Here is a 17,298-nt window from a genome sequence, read left to right as displayed (position 1 = left end):
CTGTTTTGAGCTGCATAGATGTTGTTGCAAGTTTTCTATGAGGGCAGTGTTAATGTTGCCATTAGGTGAAAAGACTTCCTTGGCTTTTTGGAGTGCTCCTTTTCAATCATCATCATGTTTGAGTCTCCTAAAATGAAGCTGGGTTTCTGTTATACTCAGCATTTGGAGGTGAGCTCCACCAGCCTCATCCATCCCTTTGGATCCATCACTCACATTCTCTAGGCTTTTGCACTGCTCCTCACTCCTGTCCTCTGCTGGTGGGACATGGGGAGAAGTGGTTGGCACCTGCCTGTTTCTCCACTTCATTTGACGCTTTTGGTGGCTAAGCTCACAGCAGTGACCTGCCTGCATCTCTGGGGTGCTGAGGAGGATGTTAAGATGGTGCTGAGATTATCCTTCACAGGTGCACAGAGGTTCATATTACAGAACCACAGCACCATGCAGGCTGGCAAAGCCTCTCAGGAGCACCAAGCCCAGCCTAGAACCCTACTCTACAAGATTCACCTTAAACCATAGCCCTAAGCACCACCTCCAAGGTAGGTGACTCCACCACCTCCCTGAGCAGCTCCTAGCATTGGACTCTCCTGTCCAGTTGGTCAGACTAAGAGTTCCCCAGTACCTCTGAATCTGAGAAGAATCATAGAGATATGGAATGGTCTAGGTTGGAAGGGACCTCAAAGCTCAGCCAGTCCCAACCCCCTGCACCATGGGCAGGGACAGGTCACTCAGGGCCTCACCCAACCTGGCCTTGAACACCTCCAGGGAGGGAGCAGCCACAACCTCCCTGGACAACCTGTGCCAGTGTCTCACCACCCTCAACCTGTGCCAGTGTCTCACCACCCTCACTGTCAAGAACTTCTTCCTCACATCCAGTTTCAATCTCCCCTCTGCCAGTTCAAACCCATTTCTCCTTGTCCTGTCACAACAAGACCTTGTCACTAGTCCCTCCCCAGCCCTCCTGCAGCCCCCTGCAGATCCTGCAAGGCCACTCCAAGGTCTCCTCCAAGCCTTCTCCTCTCCAGGCTGCACAGCCCCAACTCTCTCAGCTGAACTGCTGCAGCCCTCTCAGCATCTTGGTGGCCTCCTCTGCACTGGCTCCAACACTTCCATGTCCTGCTTGTGCTGGGGGCTACAGAACTGCCCCCAGGACTGCAGGTGGGGTGTGAGGAGAGCAGAGCCAAGGGGCAGAATCCCCTCCCTTGCCCTGGTGCCCACACTGCTCTTGCTGCAGCCCAGCACAGGGTTGTGTCTGGGCTGCACTCCCACTGCAGGCTCATGCTGAGCTTTGCACCACCCCAGACCCCCAGGTCCTGTTCCTCAGGGCTGCTCTCAGCCATTCCCCACCCAGCCAGTAGAAAACAGAAGTGCAGCCCGTAAGGGGCTTTGGTGGTCAGAGGCTTTCCCAGCCGCGGTGTGCCGAGGTGCAGAGGGCAGGGCAATGCCCAGCCCCTCTGGACGCGGTAGTTCTCTTGTGGAGCGTGGGTGCGGTGGCTGGGGCCAGGAGCGGCTGTGGGCAGAGCGGAGCAGCAGGAGCGGCCGGGGCTGACCTGCGGCGTGGCTCTCGCAGGGGATGCAGCACCAGATCGCGCAGGTGGCCACGCAGCTGGAGGCGGCCAGGCTGCTGACCTACAACGCGGCGCGGCGGGTGGAGGCAGGCCAGCCCATCGTCAAGCACGCCAGCATGGCCAAGTACTACGCTGCCGAGGTGAGAGCCGCTCCTGGCACGGGCATGAGGGCTGTGAGGTCAGCTGTGGCAGCGCGATCCGGGGCTGCGCTTTGCCCTGCGGCTCATTCGCAGAAGGCACTGCTCCTGCCCCTGGGTAACGTTCATAGAGCCATAGAACCAGCCAGGCTGGCAGAGAGCTCCAGGCTCAGCCAGCCCAGCCTAGCACCCAGCCCTGCCCAACCAACCAGACCATGGCACTAAGTGCCCCAACCAGGCTTGGCTTCAACACCTCCAGCCACGGCCACTCCACCACCTCCCTGGGCAGCCCATTCCAGTGCCAATCACTCTCTCTGCCAACAACTTCCTCCTGACCTCCAGCCTGAACCTGCCCTGGCACAGCTTGAGGCTGTGTCCTCTTGTTCTGTCCCTGGGTGCCTGGCAGCAGAGCCCAACCCCACCTGGCTACAGCCTCCTTTCAGCATGTCCCTCAGCATCACACCTCTGCATCTTTTAAACACCTCCAGGGGTGAGGATTCAGCCACCTCCCCAGGGAGCCTATGCCAGTGTTTAAGAACCCCTTCAGTGAGGAATTTTCTTCTAATACCCACCCTAAATGTGTCCTGCAATTTGAGGCCATTTCCTCTCATCCTATTACTTGTTACCAGAGAGAAGAGGCTGGCCCCAAACTCACTCCAGCCTCCTTTCAGGGAGTTGGAGAGAGTGAGAAGGTCTCCCTTCAGCCTCCTTTTCTTCAGGCTGAACACCCCCAGTTCCCTCAACTACTCCTCCCCAGCCTTGTTCTCCAGAGTCTTCTCCAGCTTTGTTGCCCTTCTCTGGACCTGCTCCAGACCCTCAATGTCCTTCTTGAAGTGAGAGGCCTAAAACTGACTCCAGCACTTAAAGTGTGGCCTCAGCAGTGCTGAGTGCAGGAGGACATTCAAAAGTCCAGGTGGTAGGATTCAATCCTGGGTTACTTCTGCCTCTCTGCAGTTTGCCTGGTGTTGCCCTGCAAGTCCTTTTCTTAGTGCAGTATCCAAACTGCTGCAGTTCCAGTAAGTGCATTCTTGATGTCCTCTGGAGCAGACAAGAGCCATTTTGAGTCTAAAATGACTTGCATAGGTAAGATGAATGGGAAAATCCAGTCCTTCCTCTTCCCACTTGTTCTAACAGCTGCTTTCATTGTTACCACCTATGTTCAGTCCAAACCTGCAGTGGTAACTGTGAAGCTCTCCTCACAGGTTGCAACACTGACCACTAGTAAATGCATTGAGTGGATGGGTGGTGTTGGCTTCACCAAGAACTACCCCATAGAAAAGTACTACCGGGACTGCAAGATAGGTGAGTGACAGTTCCTCAGCAGGCACTGCCTCTGGCACTAGTAGTGATGAGGCTTGGGGGGGAACAGCTTGGGGGGGAGGCGTTTTTTCCCTGGCACTAATCAACTGATTTAAAGGCTTAGATATAGGAGGGTAGAGCTAAGTGTAGGATGAATTAGAGAGCACTGAAGCTCAGACACACACAGTACCTGATGTAGTGAAGCCCAAACACACACAGTACCTGGTGTAGGACTGAGTTGGAGAGCAGTGAAGCTCAGACACACACAGTGTCTGGTGTAGGACTGAGTTGGAGAGTAGTGAAGCTCAGACACACACAGTGCCTGGTGTAGGACTGAGTTAGAGAGCAGTGAAGCTCAGACACACACAGTGTCTGGTGTAGGACTGAGTTGGAGAGCAGTGAAGCTCAGACACACACAGTGTCTGGTGTAGGACTGAGTTAGAGAGCAGTGAAGCTCAGACACACACAGTGTCTGGTGCAGGACTGAGTTAGAGAGCAGTGAAGCTCAGACACACACAGTACCTGGTGCAGGACTGAGTTAGAGAGCAGTGAAGCTCAGACACACACAGTACCTGGTGCAGGACTGAGTTAGAGAGCAGTGAAGCTCAGACACACACAGTACCTGGTGCAGGACTGAGTTAGAGAGCAGTGAAGCTCAGACACACACAGTACCTGGTGCAGGACTGAGTTAGAGAGCAGTGAAGCTCAGACACACACAGTACCTGGTGCAGGACTGAGTTAGAGAGCAGTAATCATCTTGTTTCTAGAACTTGCTCAGTAAACTGCTCTTCATAGCTGTGAATGTCCTACCTGGACTGTCAGAGCCATGTCTTGGTCTCCCTTGGTACACTCCTGCTGCATTTCTATTCTAACTCAGTCTCTTTTGATTCCAGGTACCATATATGAAGGAACTTCAAATATCCAACTGAGCACCATTGCAAAATGCTTAGCACAGGAGTACTGAAGCCAGAAGGACTTCTTGGCTCTGACTGAACTTTCTTTTCCTGAGCAGTGGTTGTGAATTGCACATTTCCTTGTAACCCATCAGCACAGGCAGCCCCACAGGGAAAGCCAGGGAGCCCCCATTTCAAGAGAGTGAGTGTGGAATTCCATCTTCAGCTCCAAACCATGGCTCAAGAGTATCTCTTTCTGCCTGAGACATTTCTAAGCTACTACATTGGCTAAAATCATTTTGTTGCCTTAGGTGATGCAGGAGGTTTGTCTCCACTTTGAGATGTCAAAGTGAAGCCAGCTCCTTGGCTTGAGTGGTGTGAAGGGTTCTGTTAAGCCACCTGGGGGAAAGGACTCTCCTGGTGCACTGCTGCCTGGCAGAGAGCTGCTCTTTGTTCGTTGTGCCCCACCTTAGCATGGGGCACAGGAGAGGGCTGTGGCAGAGACCGAAGTGCTGCTGTCCTCTCCCCCATGTCCGTGGAGCTGCTGTAATTGGAGTCGTTTTTATAGCAGCCCTTAGCGTGTTCTTAAGTCTGCCTTGGTAATTAAGCCCTTCCAGCCCCAATCTGTAGTAGTGAAAGGTGGATAATATCTGCCTCCCTTTGCAGCCTCCTCAGCTGTTGAGGGGTTTAATCTAAAAGCCTATTTATAGTTCTCCTTTCATAGAAGGTTGAGTTGAAATCTTAGTGAAATGGGGTTAAAAAAGCTCTGGTGGTTGTGCAGGGAGGCAGAGGGGAGCTGGGTAATAGCGGTGCTGTGATGCTACCTCACAGCAGCCTTGCCATGCTCAGTGCCTTTACCAGCTTTAATCCTTAGAGCCTGGGTGCCCAGACAACTCATTCATGGCTCTTAGTGCTTCTCCAGTGTCTTGAGAGAGAAAGAGAGGCAAGTTTTGAGCAGAGTTGCATTTTTAGTCCTGTCTGTTTGCTTTCAAATGCAAGTTTGGGGCTAGGACAGAGTTCATTTTCTCCATGGTGCTTCATAAATGAACACTCCTGTGGCCCCCCAGTCCTGTGGTAACCCTCAGCTGTTCCAGGGGCCAGGTATTCTGGAGTCCCACATAACACCCAACATCTTCCTCTTGCTCTTTCTGCTAGATGCTTTGTTTGCAGCACAAACCTCTCCAGGGCTGGAGAGCTAATGAGCTAAGACTAGGGTTCACACAGGAAAAACCATTCTACTTGCTGCCACTGGCAGTTTGTTTCAAGTGGCTTTGGGAGGGAGGATTTGGGTTCTGCTTTTGGCTGACTTAGAAGAGTCTGATGTTTGAAGCTTGCCAGCCACTGGTGAGTCCTTCAAGTGGAGCTTGGGCTGTTACTGCCCAGGGATTTTCTAGCAGAACTGGGGCAGGTGCCACTGCCAAAGTGTGATTTGTAACACAGCCTGCAGTGCCTCACACTGAGACACAGGCAAGCAGGGAAGACAGTGACAAAGTTTTCTGCCTTTCTGCCAACTTCAGAGCAAAGTAACTGCTTGAGTGCAGTCATCCCCTACTGACACACTTCTGCTGCTGACAGGCAGAGAATTGCTGTGAAAATTATCCTTATGGCAAGTGAAAAAGCCCCCCCCCATATCATCAGCTGTGAGACTGGATGGGTGGGAGGGGAGACTACATGATTTCTGAAGTTCTCTTCTAGCATCTTTGTTGCTATAGGGCCAGGAGGATGCTGAGAGGCTGCAGCAGCTCTGCTGTGAGCACAGCCTGAAAGAGTTGGGGCTGTGCAGGCTGGAGCAGAGGAGGCTCCCAGGGGACCTTCTTGTGGCCTTCCAGCATCTGAAGGGGGCTCCAAAAAAGCTGGGGAGGGACTTCTGAGGGTGTGAGGGAGTGTCAGGAGTGGGGGGAATGGAGCAAAGGTGGAGGTGGGGAGAGTGAGGCTGGAGGGGAGGAGGAAGTTGTTGAGCAGGAGAGTGGTGAGAGGCTGGAGTGGGTTGCCCAGGGAGGTGGTTGAGGCCCCATGGCTGGAGGTGTTTGAGGCCAGGCTGGCTGAGGCTGTGTGCAGCCTGCTCTAGGGTAGGGTGTCCCTGGGCATGGCAGGGGAGTTGGCACTGGCTGCTCCTTATGGTCCCTTCCAGCCCTGACTGATTCTGTGGCTCTATTCTATGATTGTTGTTATTATCTCCTCATTCATGCATCTGAGCTTGCTTGCAGCCTTTTTCAGCTCACATGAAATGGCCATGGAGATGGTCAGGCTAGAATTAAGACTACAAACACCACAGCAGTCAAGTCCAGCTACTCTCTTAGCACCTCCAGACACGGAGGAAGTTCCTGGCAGAGAGAGTGATTGGCACTGGAATGGGCTGCCCAGGGAGGTGGTGGAGTGGCTGTGGCTGGAGGTGTTGCAGCCAAGCCTGGCTGGGGCACTTAGTGCCATGGTCTGGTTGGTTGGGCAGGGCTGGGTGCTTGGTTGGGCTGGATGAGCCTGAAGGTCTCTTCCAACCTGCTTGATTCTATGACTCTATGCTGCATGTAATTGATGAGGCAGGGTGGTTTGGTTGGGTGATAAAAGCTTGGTCCAGTGAGCTTACTTGGCACGAAATAAGATTTGGCTGCTGAGCAGAGCTCTGGGTTTCCAAGGGCCAAAGCAAGGTGCAGCAGGAGTTGTTCCCTCTCTTGCTAAAGTATGTTAGCTGTGCTGTAGTATGGCTGCAGTGATTGGATTTGCAGAGATGAAACAGTTCTCTGGAGGTAATAGAGCCTGAATTGAATAATTGGTTAAAATGTGCCTCTGTTTCCCTCGTGGCAGAATTTAGGCTGCAAGAGGGCTGTGGTGGTCCTGTCATTCTGCAAGGGGCTGCTGCAGGGCTGGGTGAGAGCCCCCGGTGGCCTGGCTCCCAGGCTGTTGGCATTTAGCAGCCAACTTGTGCTGTGCTGCTGCTTCTGTAGAGAAATGCCCCCAAATCTGCTTTGCTTTTTCTCTTCTTTCTTTAACTGTAGAATCCTTCTGGCACTGAACTGCAGCCATGTCTTGACTGAAACATATCTGCTCTATGCTAACCTCATTAGCCAGGAGTGATTTCTACAAGAGGAAGTGCACAGTAATTAAATCATTCCTAACTGAAGGAAATGCTTTGCAGAACTATGCAGATCCCCATTTGGCCAAGATGCTGTGGCTTCATGTTCTATTTCTGGGAGGGGCAGAGGGAGAAACTGCTATTTTAGGGAGCCAGCTCGTGGCTTCAGCAGATCTGAGTCTTGCCCTGAGATGAGAGTGTGCTGGGACGCCCCTGCTCGGGCACCTGCCATTGCCTTGCTTCTTGGGACCCCACCCACTCTGAGTGCTTGGAAATGAAACCTGCCCCTCTTGCTGCCAGCGTCATCTGCTTTGGCTGAGCCTTGCTGAGATCCCTGAAGTGCAGCCTTGTGCCTCTCTGCAAAACTGGGGCTCAGCCCTCCTCTCAAGCAGGCTGGGCTTGGGCCAGGTTTTAGGTGAGGGCTTCGAATGAACAGGGCAAAGGTACAGGGGGGTGGAGCTGCTTCACCCCTGCTTCTCAGGCTGTGATGTGGTGCCTGGGAAAAGAAGCAGGGTAACATTTTGGAGTTAAACCACGAGATGGTTCTATGTGCAGGCAGCAGAATCATAGATCACAGAATCAGGCAGGTTGGAAGAGAGCTCCAAGCTCAGCCAGCCCAACCTAGCACCCAGCCCTGCCCAACCAACCAGACCATGGCACTAAGTGCCCCAGCCAGGCTTGGCTGCAACACCTCCAGCCACGGCCACTCCACCACCTCCCTGGGCAGCCCATTCCAATGCCAATCACTCTGTCCGGGAGTGTCCGGGAGGAGTGCCCGGGGCAGCGGCCGGGCTGGGCACAGCCCTCCCGGGGCTCTGCAATTCGCGTTCGTGGATTTGTTTCCATTTCCTCACCTGCAGATTTCACTCTTGCAGGACTTAAGGCGAAAAGCAGGGAGTTAATAAAGGCCAAAGCAGCAGGAGTGGCTGTCTTTACGTGGGGGTGTTTGCGAATACAGGAGTGACGTCTAACTGATTCTTACCCGGGGGAAGAAATGGAATCGGAGTGCTGGCAGAATGGCTCGAAAGACCTCAGCTTGGGCTTTCAAGGAATCAAATTGCTAAAACGAGTTGCGCGCTCCAGAAGTCTGCTTAGAAGCAGCAGCTCCTGCCCTGCTTTCCCGGCGCTGCCTCTGCAAGTTGCAGCTCACAACAATGGAGAGCAAAGAGCCAGCTCCGGGGATCTGCAGGAGGCACCAGCCCCGCGCCTGTGCCGAGCTGGTTGATTTATGTGCTGTTTGCTGGTTTAAGGGAACACAAAACAATTAATTTATGTGTGCAAAGAACAGTGAATTAATCCTGGAGAGCCCTGGAGCCTTTAAAGACCTGCATCGTATGTTGGGCTCGTTTAAAACTTGCATAAGGAATTAATGTAGAATAAAGCCCTTTGATTTGAAAAGTGCATCTCTAGCAGGGTGTCCCTAGGATATCTCCTGCATCATTATTCAGAAAGGTTAAGGAGGACTTTATTTTTTGCCTCTCTCTCCTTTTACCTTCAGTATGCATTTTGCAGTTGGCAGCTCGACGTGGTGCATTTCAACTCCTGAAGAGACAAGAGACGTTAAAAAGAAACGGGGAGCTTTTTTTATTCACCTTCCACTTAATTTCCTCGCTGCCTGGCCAGTCCCAGCTTAATGAATGTAATTGCTACCTTTGATGAAAATACTATTATCAAGATCACACATTACATTGGAAAACAGTTTTTTTCCCTTTAAACACAGCTCCTGCAGCCTCTAATTATGCATGTAACAAGTGGCCGCCGAACAAAAGAGCATGTTGTCTGCAATTGCTAGGAATTGGAGCAAGGCAAATCCGAACAAAGAACAGATTAGATTTGCTCCGTGCTCCACAAAGCCCGTTCCCCTGATTAATTTCCTGCAAAAACTAAAACAATTCTCTCTTAAAAGAAGCTAACCCTCGTCCCCGGAACGATCCATATGCCGTTTGTGTCAGGCTATATGATGATAATGGCCGCAGATTTAAATTATTAACTATTAGATGGAGTAAAAAGAGGAAGGCTCTTTTATAAACTCACCTTTTCACATGCAAATAAGCAGCACAAGGACTCGAGGAACAAAACCCTGACTTTGCTGTGGCGGGCAGGAGCCAGAAAGCAGGCAGCAAAGCGAGGGGCTGAATTGTGCCTGTGTAATCCAATTATTTTGTCAGCTCGGCCCCGCGCCCCGCGGGGGCTGCAGGGCTCCTAATGTCACCTTGGCTTTTCCGACAGGGACACCTCCCAGGGCTGCCTCCCCTGCCTGCACCTCGGGGAAAGTCCTCCCGACAAGGATTTCGTTTCATCCTTAACCCAAACGGTTCTGTGCAGGGGATTGAACGAGTCAGAGATCAGGAGGGGAGCTGCGCTGTGCCGTTCGCTGCCGGGGCAAGCGGGCAGGCACTGGGGGCGTTCAGTAGGGCACTCGGCTGCTGGAGAAGCTCTGCGGTACGGATTGAATTGGTTTTTGGTATCGGGAATAGAAGGAATTAGTCACAGCCCTTTAGAAGGGGCTGCGATGCTTCATTCTGGTGTGTATTGATCCCGGAGGCCGAGCTGTGGCCCCTTGCACCAGATGCACCCAGACCTGTTATCCGGCTAAAAGGTTCTGCTTCAGAGGGTTTGCGAGATGGGTTGGGATTGAGCGTGGGCTAATGCAGACCTCTGCCCAGACTGCTTCTGAGAAAAATGGGTGCTGCTAGGGAAGCAGCCCCAGCCCTGCCTCCTTTTGCTTCTGCCGCCAAGGCAGGCTCCTGCCAGCAGAGTCAGCTCAGTCGCACTGCACTACAGCTGCCCCCGCAGCGGCAGGGAACGGTGGTGCCAGGCTCAGCCCGCAGCCCTGGAGTGTGTAATGCACCCTGCAGGCCTTGGCTGGCCTCAGGTTTCAGTGGTGTCCTCTCTGCTGCTGGAAGCTCTGCCTGGCCGTAGCCACTGGCACGTCTGAGCTCTGCCAGGGGACAAAGCCGTCGGCGCAGCAGGTAGGAGTAGATGACCTTTAGAGGTCCTTTCCATCCAGGGTGACTCTGTGATTCCAGGAGGCCTATTTGTGGGCTCACTGCTCCTGCAGTAGGTATCACAGAATCAGTCAGGGCTGGAAGGGAGCACAAGGAGCAGCCAGTTCCAACCCCCCTGCCATGCCCAGGGACACCCTACCCTAGAGCAGGCTGCACACAGCCTCAGCCAGCCTGGCCTCAAACACTTCCCTGGGCGCCCCATTCCAGGGTAAACCAAAACATGTCCTCTGCCACAAGCCATCCAAGACAGGAGCTACTGAATCCTCCCTGTAGTTCTCAAACACACCCAAGCATCTTTCTGTTGCTGTATTTCTTCACAGAGTGCATTCTTCATGGGGTCAGTCTAAAAGGGTCCATCTCTGCTCCTGACATCTGAATGTCTGATCAAGACGCTGCTGGGGAACCTCCCAAGCCACACAGCTGTTACCTGCACTCCCAGTGCCCTTACATAAAGCAGCATCTCTTCATCCCCAGTGGGTTCTCCTGGCTGCCTGCCTGCCTGTCAGCTGCAGCCCTGCGTGCTCCGTGCTGGCTGCTCGCAGGCCTGCAGTGCTGTGCTTCGAAGCAGCCACGCTCCCTGCGCCGGGCCGGCAGGGCTGTGCAGTGTGAGACAGGACTGTGAGATGCAGCAGGAGAGAAATGATGCTAAAATTAATGATGTGCAGTAGCCAAGAATAGGTTCTCACTGTGCTGCTATTTCACAAGAGAACAGCAGGCAGGGGAGGGAAAGGAGAGGCCAATTCCATTTTCCAAATGCGTTTCAGTTGTGAGGATTTTTCTGAGTGTCTGCAGCACTTCCTTATCCCTGGGGCTCATCCTGCAAGGCCCTGCAGCCCCTTCATAGAATCACAGACTCAGCCAGGCTGGAAGAGAGCTCCAAGCTCAGCCAGCCCAGCCTAGCACCCAGCCCTGCCCAACCAACCAGACCATGGCACTAAGTGCCCCAGCCAGGCTTGGCTGCAACACCTCCAGCCACGGCCACTCCACCACCTCCCTGGGCAGCCCATTCCAGTGCCAATCACTCTCTCTGCCAGCAACTTCCTAACAACATCCAGCCTAGACCTGCCCTGCCACAGCTTCAGACTCTGTCCCCTTGTTCTTTTGCTGCTTGCCTGGCAGCAGAGCCCAACCCCACCTGGCTACAGCCTCCCTGCAGGCAGCTGCAGGCAGCAATCAGCTCTGCCCTGAGCCTCCTCTGCTGCAGGCTGCACCCCCCCAGCTCCCTCAGCCTCTCCTCACAGGGCTCTGCTCCAGGCCCCTCCCCAGCCTTGCTGCCCTGCTCCAAACACCTTCCAGCACCTCAACAGCTCTCTGCAATTCAGGAGCCCACAACTGGACACAGCACTGCAGGGGTGGCCTGAGCAGTGCTGAGCACAGGGGCACAAGAACCTCCCTTGTCCTGCTGCCCACACTGCTCCTGAGCCAGCCCAGGATGCCATTGGCTCTGCTGCCCACCTGAGCACTGCTGCCTCATGTTCAGCTCCTCTCTCCCAGCACCCCCAGGTCCCTTTCCTGATCTTTTGCTCCTACAGGAATCACTGGGGGATGAAGGACATATGGAAACTTCCAGGAAGGAGCTGCAAATGCTTTCAGTAAGGGGAGACCTTGCCAGAGCTGGGGAATTCAGCACTGAAGGAGCTGCACTGCAGGACACTTGCATGGGGAGCTGGGAGCTGCCTCCTCAGCCTCCGTGGTCTTTCCTATTCTCTTTGAGGCTGCTTAGGAAGTTACTGGTGTCCTTTTTTGGACCACTAGCTGACCATCCAAAGGGGTGCAGAGGTAGAAGGACTAAACTAACCTGAAATGAATTGGGCAACCCTCCTAGAGCCCCAGTCCTGCAGCCTGTCGTGTCCTGAGGGAGCCATGCCCCACGGGGCAGGCAGCTGATCTCAGTTCTCTCATTCACCATGCAGCAAACCATGGAATCAGAGAATGCTTTGGGGTGGAAGGGACTTTGTAGGTCGTCTGGTCCAACCCCTCTGCAGCAAGCAGGGACAGCTTAAACAAGATCAAGTTGCTCAGAGCCTGAGGCCAAATGTTGCCAGGAATGGGGCATCTGCCACCTCTTTGGGTAGCATGTGCCAGTATTTCACTGCCCTCACTGTAAAAGCTTTTCTGCCTTCTGTCCAGGCTAAAGGAGGGCCAGAAGGATGCTGAGAGGGCTGCAGCAGCTCTGCTGTGAGCACAGCCTGAAAGAGTTGGGACTGTGCAGGCTGGAGCAGAGGAGGCTCCCAGGGGACCTTCTTGTGGCCTTGCAGCATCTGAAGGGGGCTCCAAGAAATCTGGGGAGGGACTTTGGAGGGTGTGAGGGAGTGTCAGGAGTGGGGGGAATGGAGCAAAGGTGGAGGTGGGAAGAGTGAGGCTGGAGGGGAGGAGGAAGTTGTTGAGCAGGAGAGTGGTGAGAGGCTGGACTGGGTTGCCCAGGGAGGTGGTTGAGGCCCCATGGCTGGAGGTGTTTGAGGCCAGGCTGGCTGAGGCTGTGTGCAGCCTGCTCTAGGGTAGGGTGTCCCTGGGCATGGCAGAGGGGTGGCACTGCCTGCTCCTTGTGGTCCCTTCCAACCGTGACTGATTCTGTGGTTCTATAAATCTCCCCTCTTTTAGTTCCAAACCATTCTCCCTTCTCCTGCCCTGACAGGTTCTGCAAAAAAGACTGCCCCAAAGCTCACCAGGAGCTCTCTGGGAAGGAAGGCTGACAACAGACAGGTTGTGTTTTGCAACAGCAGTGGAAGAAGTGAAGTAGCAGAGGTATTGAATTATAGAGTAGCCTCAAAAGTCCCTCCCCAGCCTTTTTCTAGGCCCCCTTCAGATGCTGGAAGGCCACAAGAAGGTCCCCTGGGAGCCTCCTCTGCTCCAGCCTGCACAGCCCCAACTCTTTCAGGCTGTGCTCACAGCAGAGCTGCTGCAGCCCTCTCAGCATCCTCCTGGCCCTGCTCTGGGCACTCTCCAGCATCTCCACAGCCCTCTTGTCCCAGGGGCTCCAGAGCTGGATGCAATACTCCAGGTGGGGTCTCAGCAGAGCAGATGTCTGTGTCCTAGCAGCCTCCTTTTTCCTGCTCGCTGGCTTCCAGGGGCTCTGCATTCTCATCATGTCACTGCAGAGAGCAGGGGCACAGTCCTGTCCCTGCCAGACCTGTCAGCAGCCCTTCTCAGTCGCTTGAGGTGCTTTGTTTTGCAGACTGTCTCAGCCCTCCCCAGCCTACATTACTTGCAGCAAATATAAATCTTTAAAATATGCCCTGCAGAGAAGGGGAGGGAAAAAATCATCATCCTGAAAAAAAAAAACACCTTCATAATTTTCCACGTGGATAGAGTTAATCAAGACATAATTACGGCACCAAATGAAGTTACTTAGAGCATCACGAGGTCCTTGTTCACCTCAACGTCAGTGTGGTTAAGAAACTCAATTAAGGAAACTCTAAGTCTTTTCTGTGGGAATTAAAACCAGTGCTGAGCTCAGACACCTTTTTTTCCTGGAGTGCTTCAACCCCTGCAGGTCTTCTGATGATGGCACCAATGCAGAAGTGCATTGGTGAGGAGAGCCCTGAGAAGAGCCCTGTGGCTTTAAGGCTTCTCTGCAAATATCAGTGGCAAAAAGGAAGAGCATGAACATGAGGCAGCAGTGCCCAGGTGGGCAGCAGAGCCAGTGGCATCCTGGGCTGGCTCAGGAGCAGTGTGGGCAGCAGGACAAGGGAGGTTCTTGTGCCCCTGTGCTTAGCACTGCTCAGGCCCCACCTGGAGTGCTGTGTCCAGCTGTGGGCACCTGAATTGCAGAGAGCTGTTGAGGTGCTGGAAGGTGTTTGGAGCAGGGCAGCAAGGCTGGGGAGGGGCCTGGAGCAGAGCCCTGTGAGGAGAGGCTGAGGGAGCTGGGGGTGTGCAGCCTGCAGCAGAGGAGGCTCAGGGCAGAGCTCATTGCTGCCTGCAGCTGCCTGCAGGGAGGCTGTAGCCAGGTGGGGTTGGGCTCTGCTGCCAGGCAAGCAGCAGCAGAAGAAGGGGCCAGAGTCTGAAGCTGTGGCAGGGCAGGTCCAGGCTGGATGTTGTTAGGAAGTTGTTGGCAGAGAGAGTGATTGGCATTGGAATGGGCTGCCCAGGGAGGTGGTGGAGTGGCCGTGGCTGGAGGTGTTGAATCCAAGCCTGGCTGGGGCACTTAGTGCCATGGTCTGGTTGTTTGGGCAGGGCTGGGTGCTAGGTTGGGCTGGTTGAGCCTGGAGCTCTCTTCCAACCTGCTTGGTTCTATGATTCTATGAAGCACAAAAGGGAAGGAGCAGTGGGTGCAGGAGGCTGCAGAGCCAGGAGCTGCCTTGCTTCTGCCAGGCTGATGGAGCTGAGCACAGCCCAGCTGGGCACAGCTCGGCTCACACGCGCCGCTCGTTCGTTTCCTGCCGCCTCTCTGTCTAGATGTATGATCCAGAGAGAAGGAAAAAGTAGTTGAGGTTTAAGCTCTTATCACTAAAGTGAGTCTCCCTCTCCATTAACAAACTCTGCAGACACGGTAGCAGGAAGGGGCTCGGCTCTGGTGTCACAGATGTGAGTGTGCAGCAGGAAGAGTTAGTGGGGAGCTGAGCAGTATGTTTCGTGGGACTGGCAGTCGCGACCCATTACAGCAGTATTTATTTGATTCTTAAAGAGCACAAAAGCATGGACTACAAATAAAGAAGATGGAGTAATAGCTTTTGACTGGGCCACTAGCTTTAAACTTGAAATGAAGTGTCCAGTTTTGAGTTACTGTGTCCAAATGCCATTTGTACAGTTTGAAAAGTGGGGGCATTTTTCCAGCTTGTCACTGCTCGCTGCAGTTCATTCCAGTGAGTGATATCACCGAAGGAGCAGTTGTTCTGCTATAAGTACTTCACTCATGACTGGAATGGATTAAATGTATTAATCTGCGCCTCAGAGCGTAATTTAGGGAAGCCCTACATTTGACACATTCTTGTACATCCTTGTTTTATTGCCTGCTGCTGCAGGTACCAATGTCTCAAAGGCAGAGGGAGTGGATGAAGTTAAAATTAGGTGTCAGCCGAGAGCAGATGCGCTTTGGGGCACTCATCTCCCTGCCAGCGCTGCCGATCTGCAACAACATTCGTTTGAATATGTTTATGGCTTGATTTACACCTCTGATGTCAAAGTAGAATCCCAGGCAGGAATCCAAGGCTTCTAAGGAGCCGGGAGGTGAGGATGAAGCCGTGAGGGAAGCGTCCCCAGCCTCACGGCCACATCTTTCACAGTAAACCTCTGCCGTGGACGGCACCTAGGCTGACCAAAGATAAAACCTGAGGGTTGAGATGTCCTGGAAAGTGTTTGTCAAACCTGCTTTAAGTGGCCAGAATAAAAGCATGCTTTGTGCAGCAAGGTTAGACCTGATGTCAACTAAGTGAACCCACAGAGCGTTTACGGCCACCTCGTGAGTATTACCCAGCATAAATTTGAGGTGCTCTTATTCCGTAGGTGTACTCGGAGGCAGTCGGAGGGAGATACTCTGCACACCTTCTCTTTCCAGTGCAGGAATTACCCACACTGCCGTGAAACCAGGGCACGAGGAGCAGGTACAGATGGCATTTTCTGCACTGCACAGTGAGTTATGCACCTGCACCAACACACACCCCTACCTTGCTGCCCCAAGCAGGCGCAGGTGTCGCAGCCCAGGCTGTCGCACGCAACTCAAGAGGCATTTGTGGTGCTGTGGTTGTCAGCGTCAAATCTTGGGCATTGAGGCAGCTTAGGTAGTTGGGTGTCAAAACATCTGTTGAGTAGCTGAACATCTTCCTCATGAGGAGAGCCTGAGGGAGCTGAGGCTGAGCTGCTTGGAGAGGAGGAGACTGAGAGGTGACCTGATTAATGTTCATCACTATGTGCAGGGTGAGTGCCAGGAGGCTGGAGCTGGCTCTGCTGGGTGATGCCCATGACAGGACAAGGGGCAATGGGTGGAAGTTGAAGCACAGAAGGTTCCATGTGAACCTGAGGAAGAATTTTTAACCTGTGAGGGTGACAGAGCCCTGGCAGAGGCTGCCCAGGGGGATTGTGGCGTCTCCCTCTCTGGAGATATTCAGGAACCACCTGGTAGCATTCCTGTGTGATCTGCTCTGGGTGTTCCTGCTGTGGCAGGGGGCCTGGACCAGATGATCTTTTGAGGTCCCTTCCAGCCCCTGACATTCTGTGACTCTCTGTTTCTATGAAGCTACTGGTGGCTGTGCTGCAAGCTGAGTCCCTTCCTTCCCGTGCTGCGGAAAGCATTGGGTGCGGAGCGCATCCTGTCCTGTGTGTGAGCAGAATTCCCCTGCAGAAGCTGACACCCAGACCGCCAGAGCTGTGCTAGCAGCCAGCCCTCTCTCCTCTAACCACGGAGGGCTGACGCCTGTCTGTGCATTCCAAAACAGACACCCTGAGCTCCCCACAGCTTCTCTTGCAGGATGGAAGAGCCTTGGCTAGGGAGCGAGGCCATTCATAAACATAGCCAAGTGCCCTTGCTCCACCTGCAGGCATCGTTAGCTGGCAGTGATGGGGATGATAGAGGAGATGGGACCAGCGGCTGAACCCCGACCTTATCGATCCTGCCGCCTCTACCCAGCTGAGCTGCCGCGGCCCAGTCAGCTGAGAAGGAACGCAAAGGGCAGGCGCCCCCCCGCTCGGCCCCCCTGCCATTAATAACGTTTTCATCCCTGACAGTGACAAACACGTGGGACTCGAGCAGAGTTTATTAAGGTCAGTCTATAAATAAAAATTAAAATCTTAAAGAATGGGTTTACAGAGGTGAACAGATGGATGAATAAAGTGATTGCCCAAACAATAAATATGGAAGCAGACAGATGGATGGAGGTGCTGGCAGCCACCCCCCGAAAAGCCCTAACCTGCTACCAGACCCTGCTCTCCCCTCCGATAAAAAAGCAGATGTAATGAAGCTGCTGCAGAGCTTACAGGTCTCGTGGATCTGTGGCCTGACTAATATTTTGTCATCGGATGCCTATTCTGCAGGCTGATAAAAAGGATTACAGCCATTTCTCTCTGTCAGGTGTGTAACTGAGTGCTACTAAAATTTAAATGTCTCATCTGTCCTTGGGTTTCAGTACAGATGGCCTTAAGCTGCCAGCGTTCCTTAACGCGAGATGGTACACGCCGCACGCCCTGCCTCTGGCTTCTTTTGTCACCCCAGGGGCTTGTGTCTCGGGGGCACTCGTGCCGCTGGCAAGCAAACGTCCTTTCTCCGCTCCCCACGCCTGAGCACCAAGCCGAAGAGGGGAGCCTCAAAGCCCGGCAGTGTCTCGGCACCCATCAGCCGCGGAGTGCCGCCAGGTCTCTGTGCTGTAGGGTAACCGGCATTTCCCTGGGACTCTG

General features: G+C 53.7%; 1 protein-coding gene across 8 annotated transcripts in view; it reads left to right on the top strand.

Annotated features, from left to right (window-relative positions):
* The window catches only part of ACADSB (acyl-CoA dehydrogenase short/branched chain), a 35,697-nt gene extending 18,680 nt beyond the window's left edge, over positions 1-17,017 (top strand). For 4 of the 8 annotated variants that reach the window (XM_064168279.1, XM_064168288.1, XM_064168330.1 and 1 more), the window contains 3 exons: positions 1,568-1,705; positions 2,905-3,004; positions 3,895-4,853. In XM_064168279.1, the coding sequence (XP_064024349.1) occupies positions 1,568-1,705; positions 2,905-3,004; positions 3,895-3,965 (309 nt within the window). In that variant the 3' untranslated portion in view covers positions 3,966-4,853. Of the gene's footprint in view, positions 1-403; positions 813-1,567; positions 1,706-2,904; positions 3,005-3,894; positions 4,854-15,414 lie in introns of those variants that run through there. The other 4 variants (XM_064168304.1, XM_064168315.1, XM_064168296.1 and 1 more) reach the window with 4 other exon arrangements.
* The last annotated feature ends 281 nt before the right edge of the window (positions 17,018-17,298 follow it).

This window comes from Pogoniulus pusillus, chromosome 3 (genome assembly GCF_015220805.1).
Source record: "Pogoniulus pusillus isolate bPogPus1 chromosome 3, bPogPus1.pri, whole genome shotgun sequence".
Classification (NCBI taxonomy): domain Eukaryota; kingdom Metazoa; phylum Chordata; class Aves; order Piciformes; family Lybiidae; genus Pogoniulus; species Pogoniulus pusillus.
This window is presented reverse-complemented; position numbering and strand designations above follow the sequence as displayed.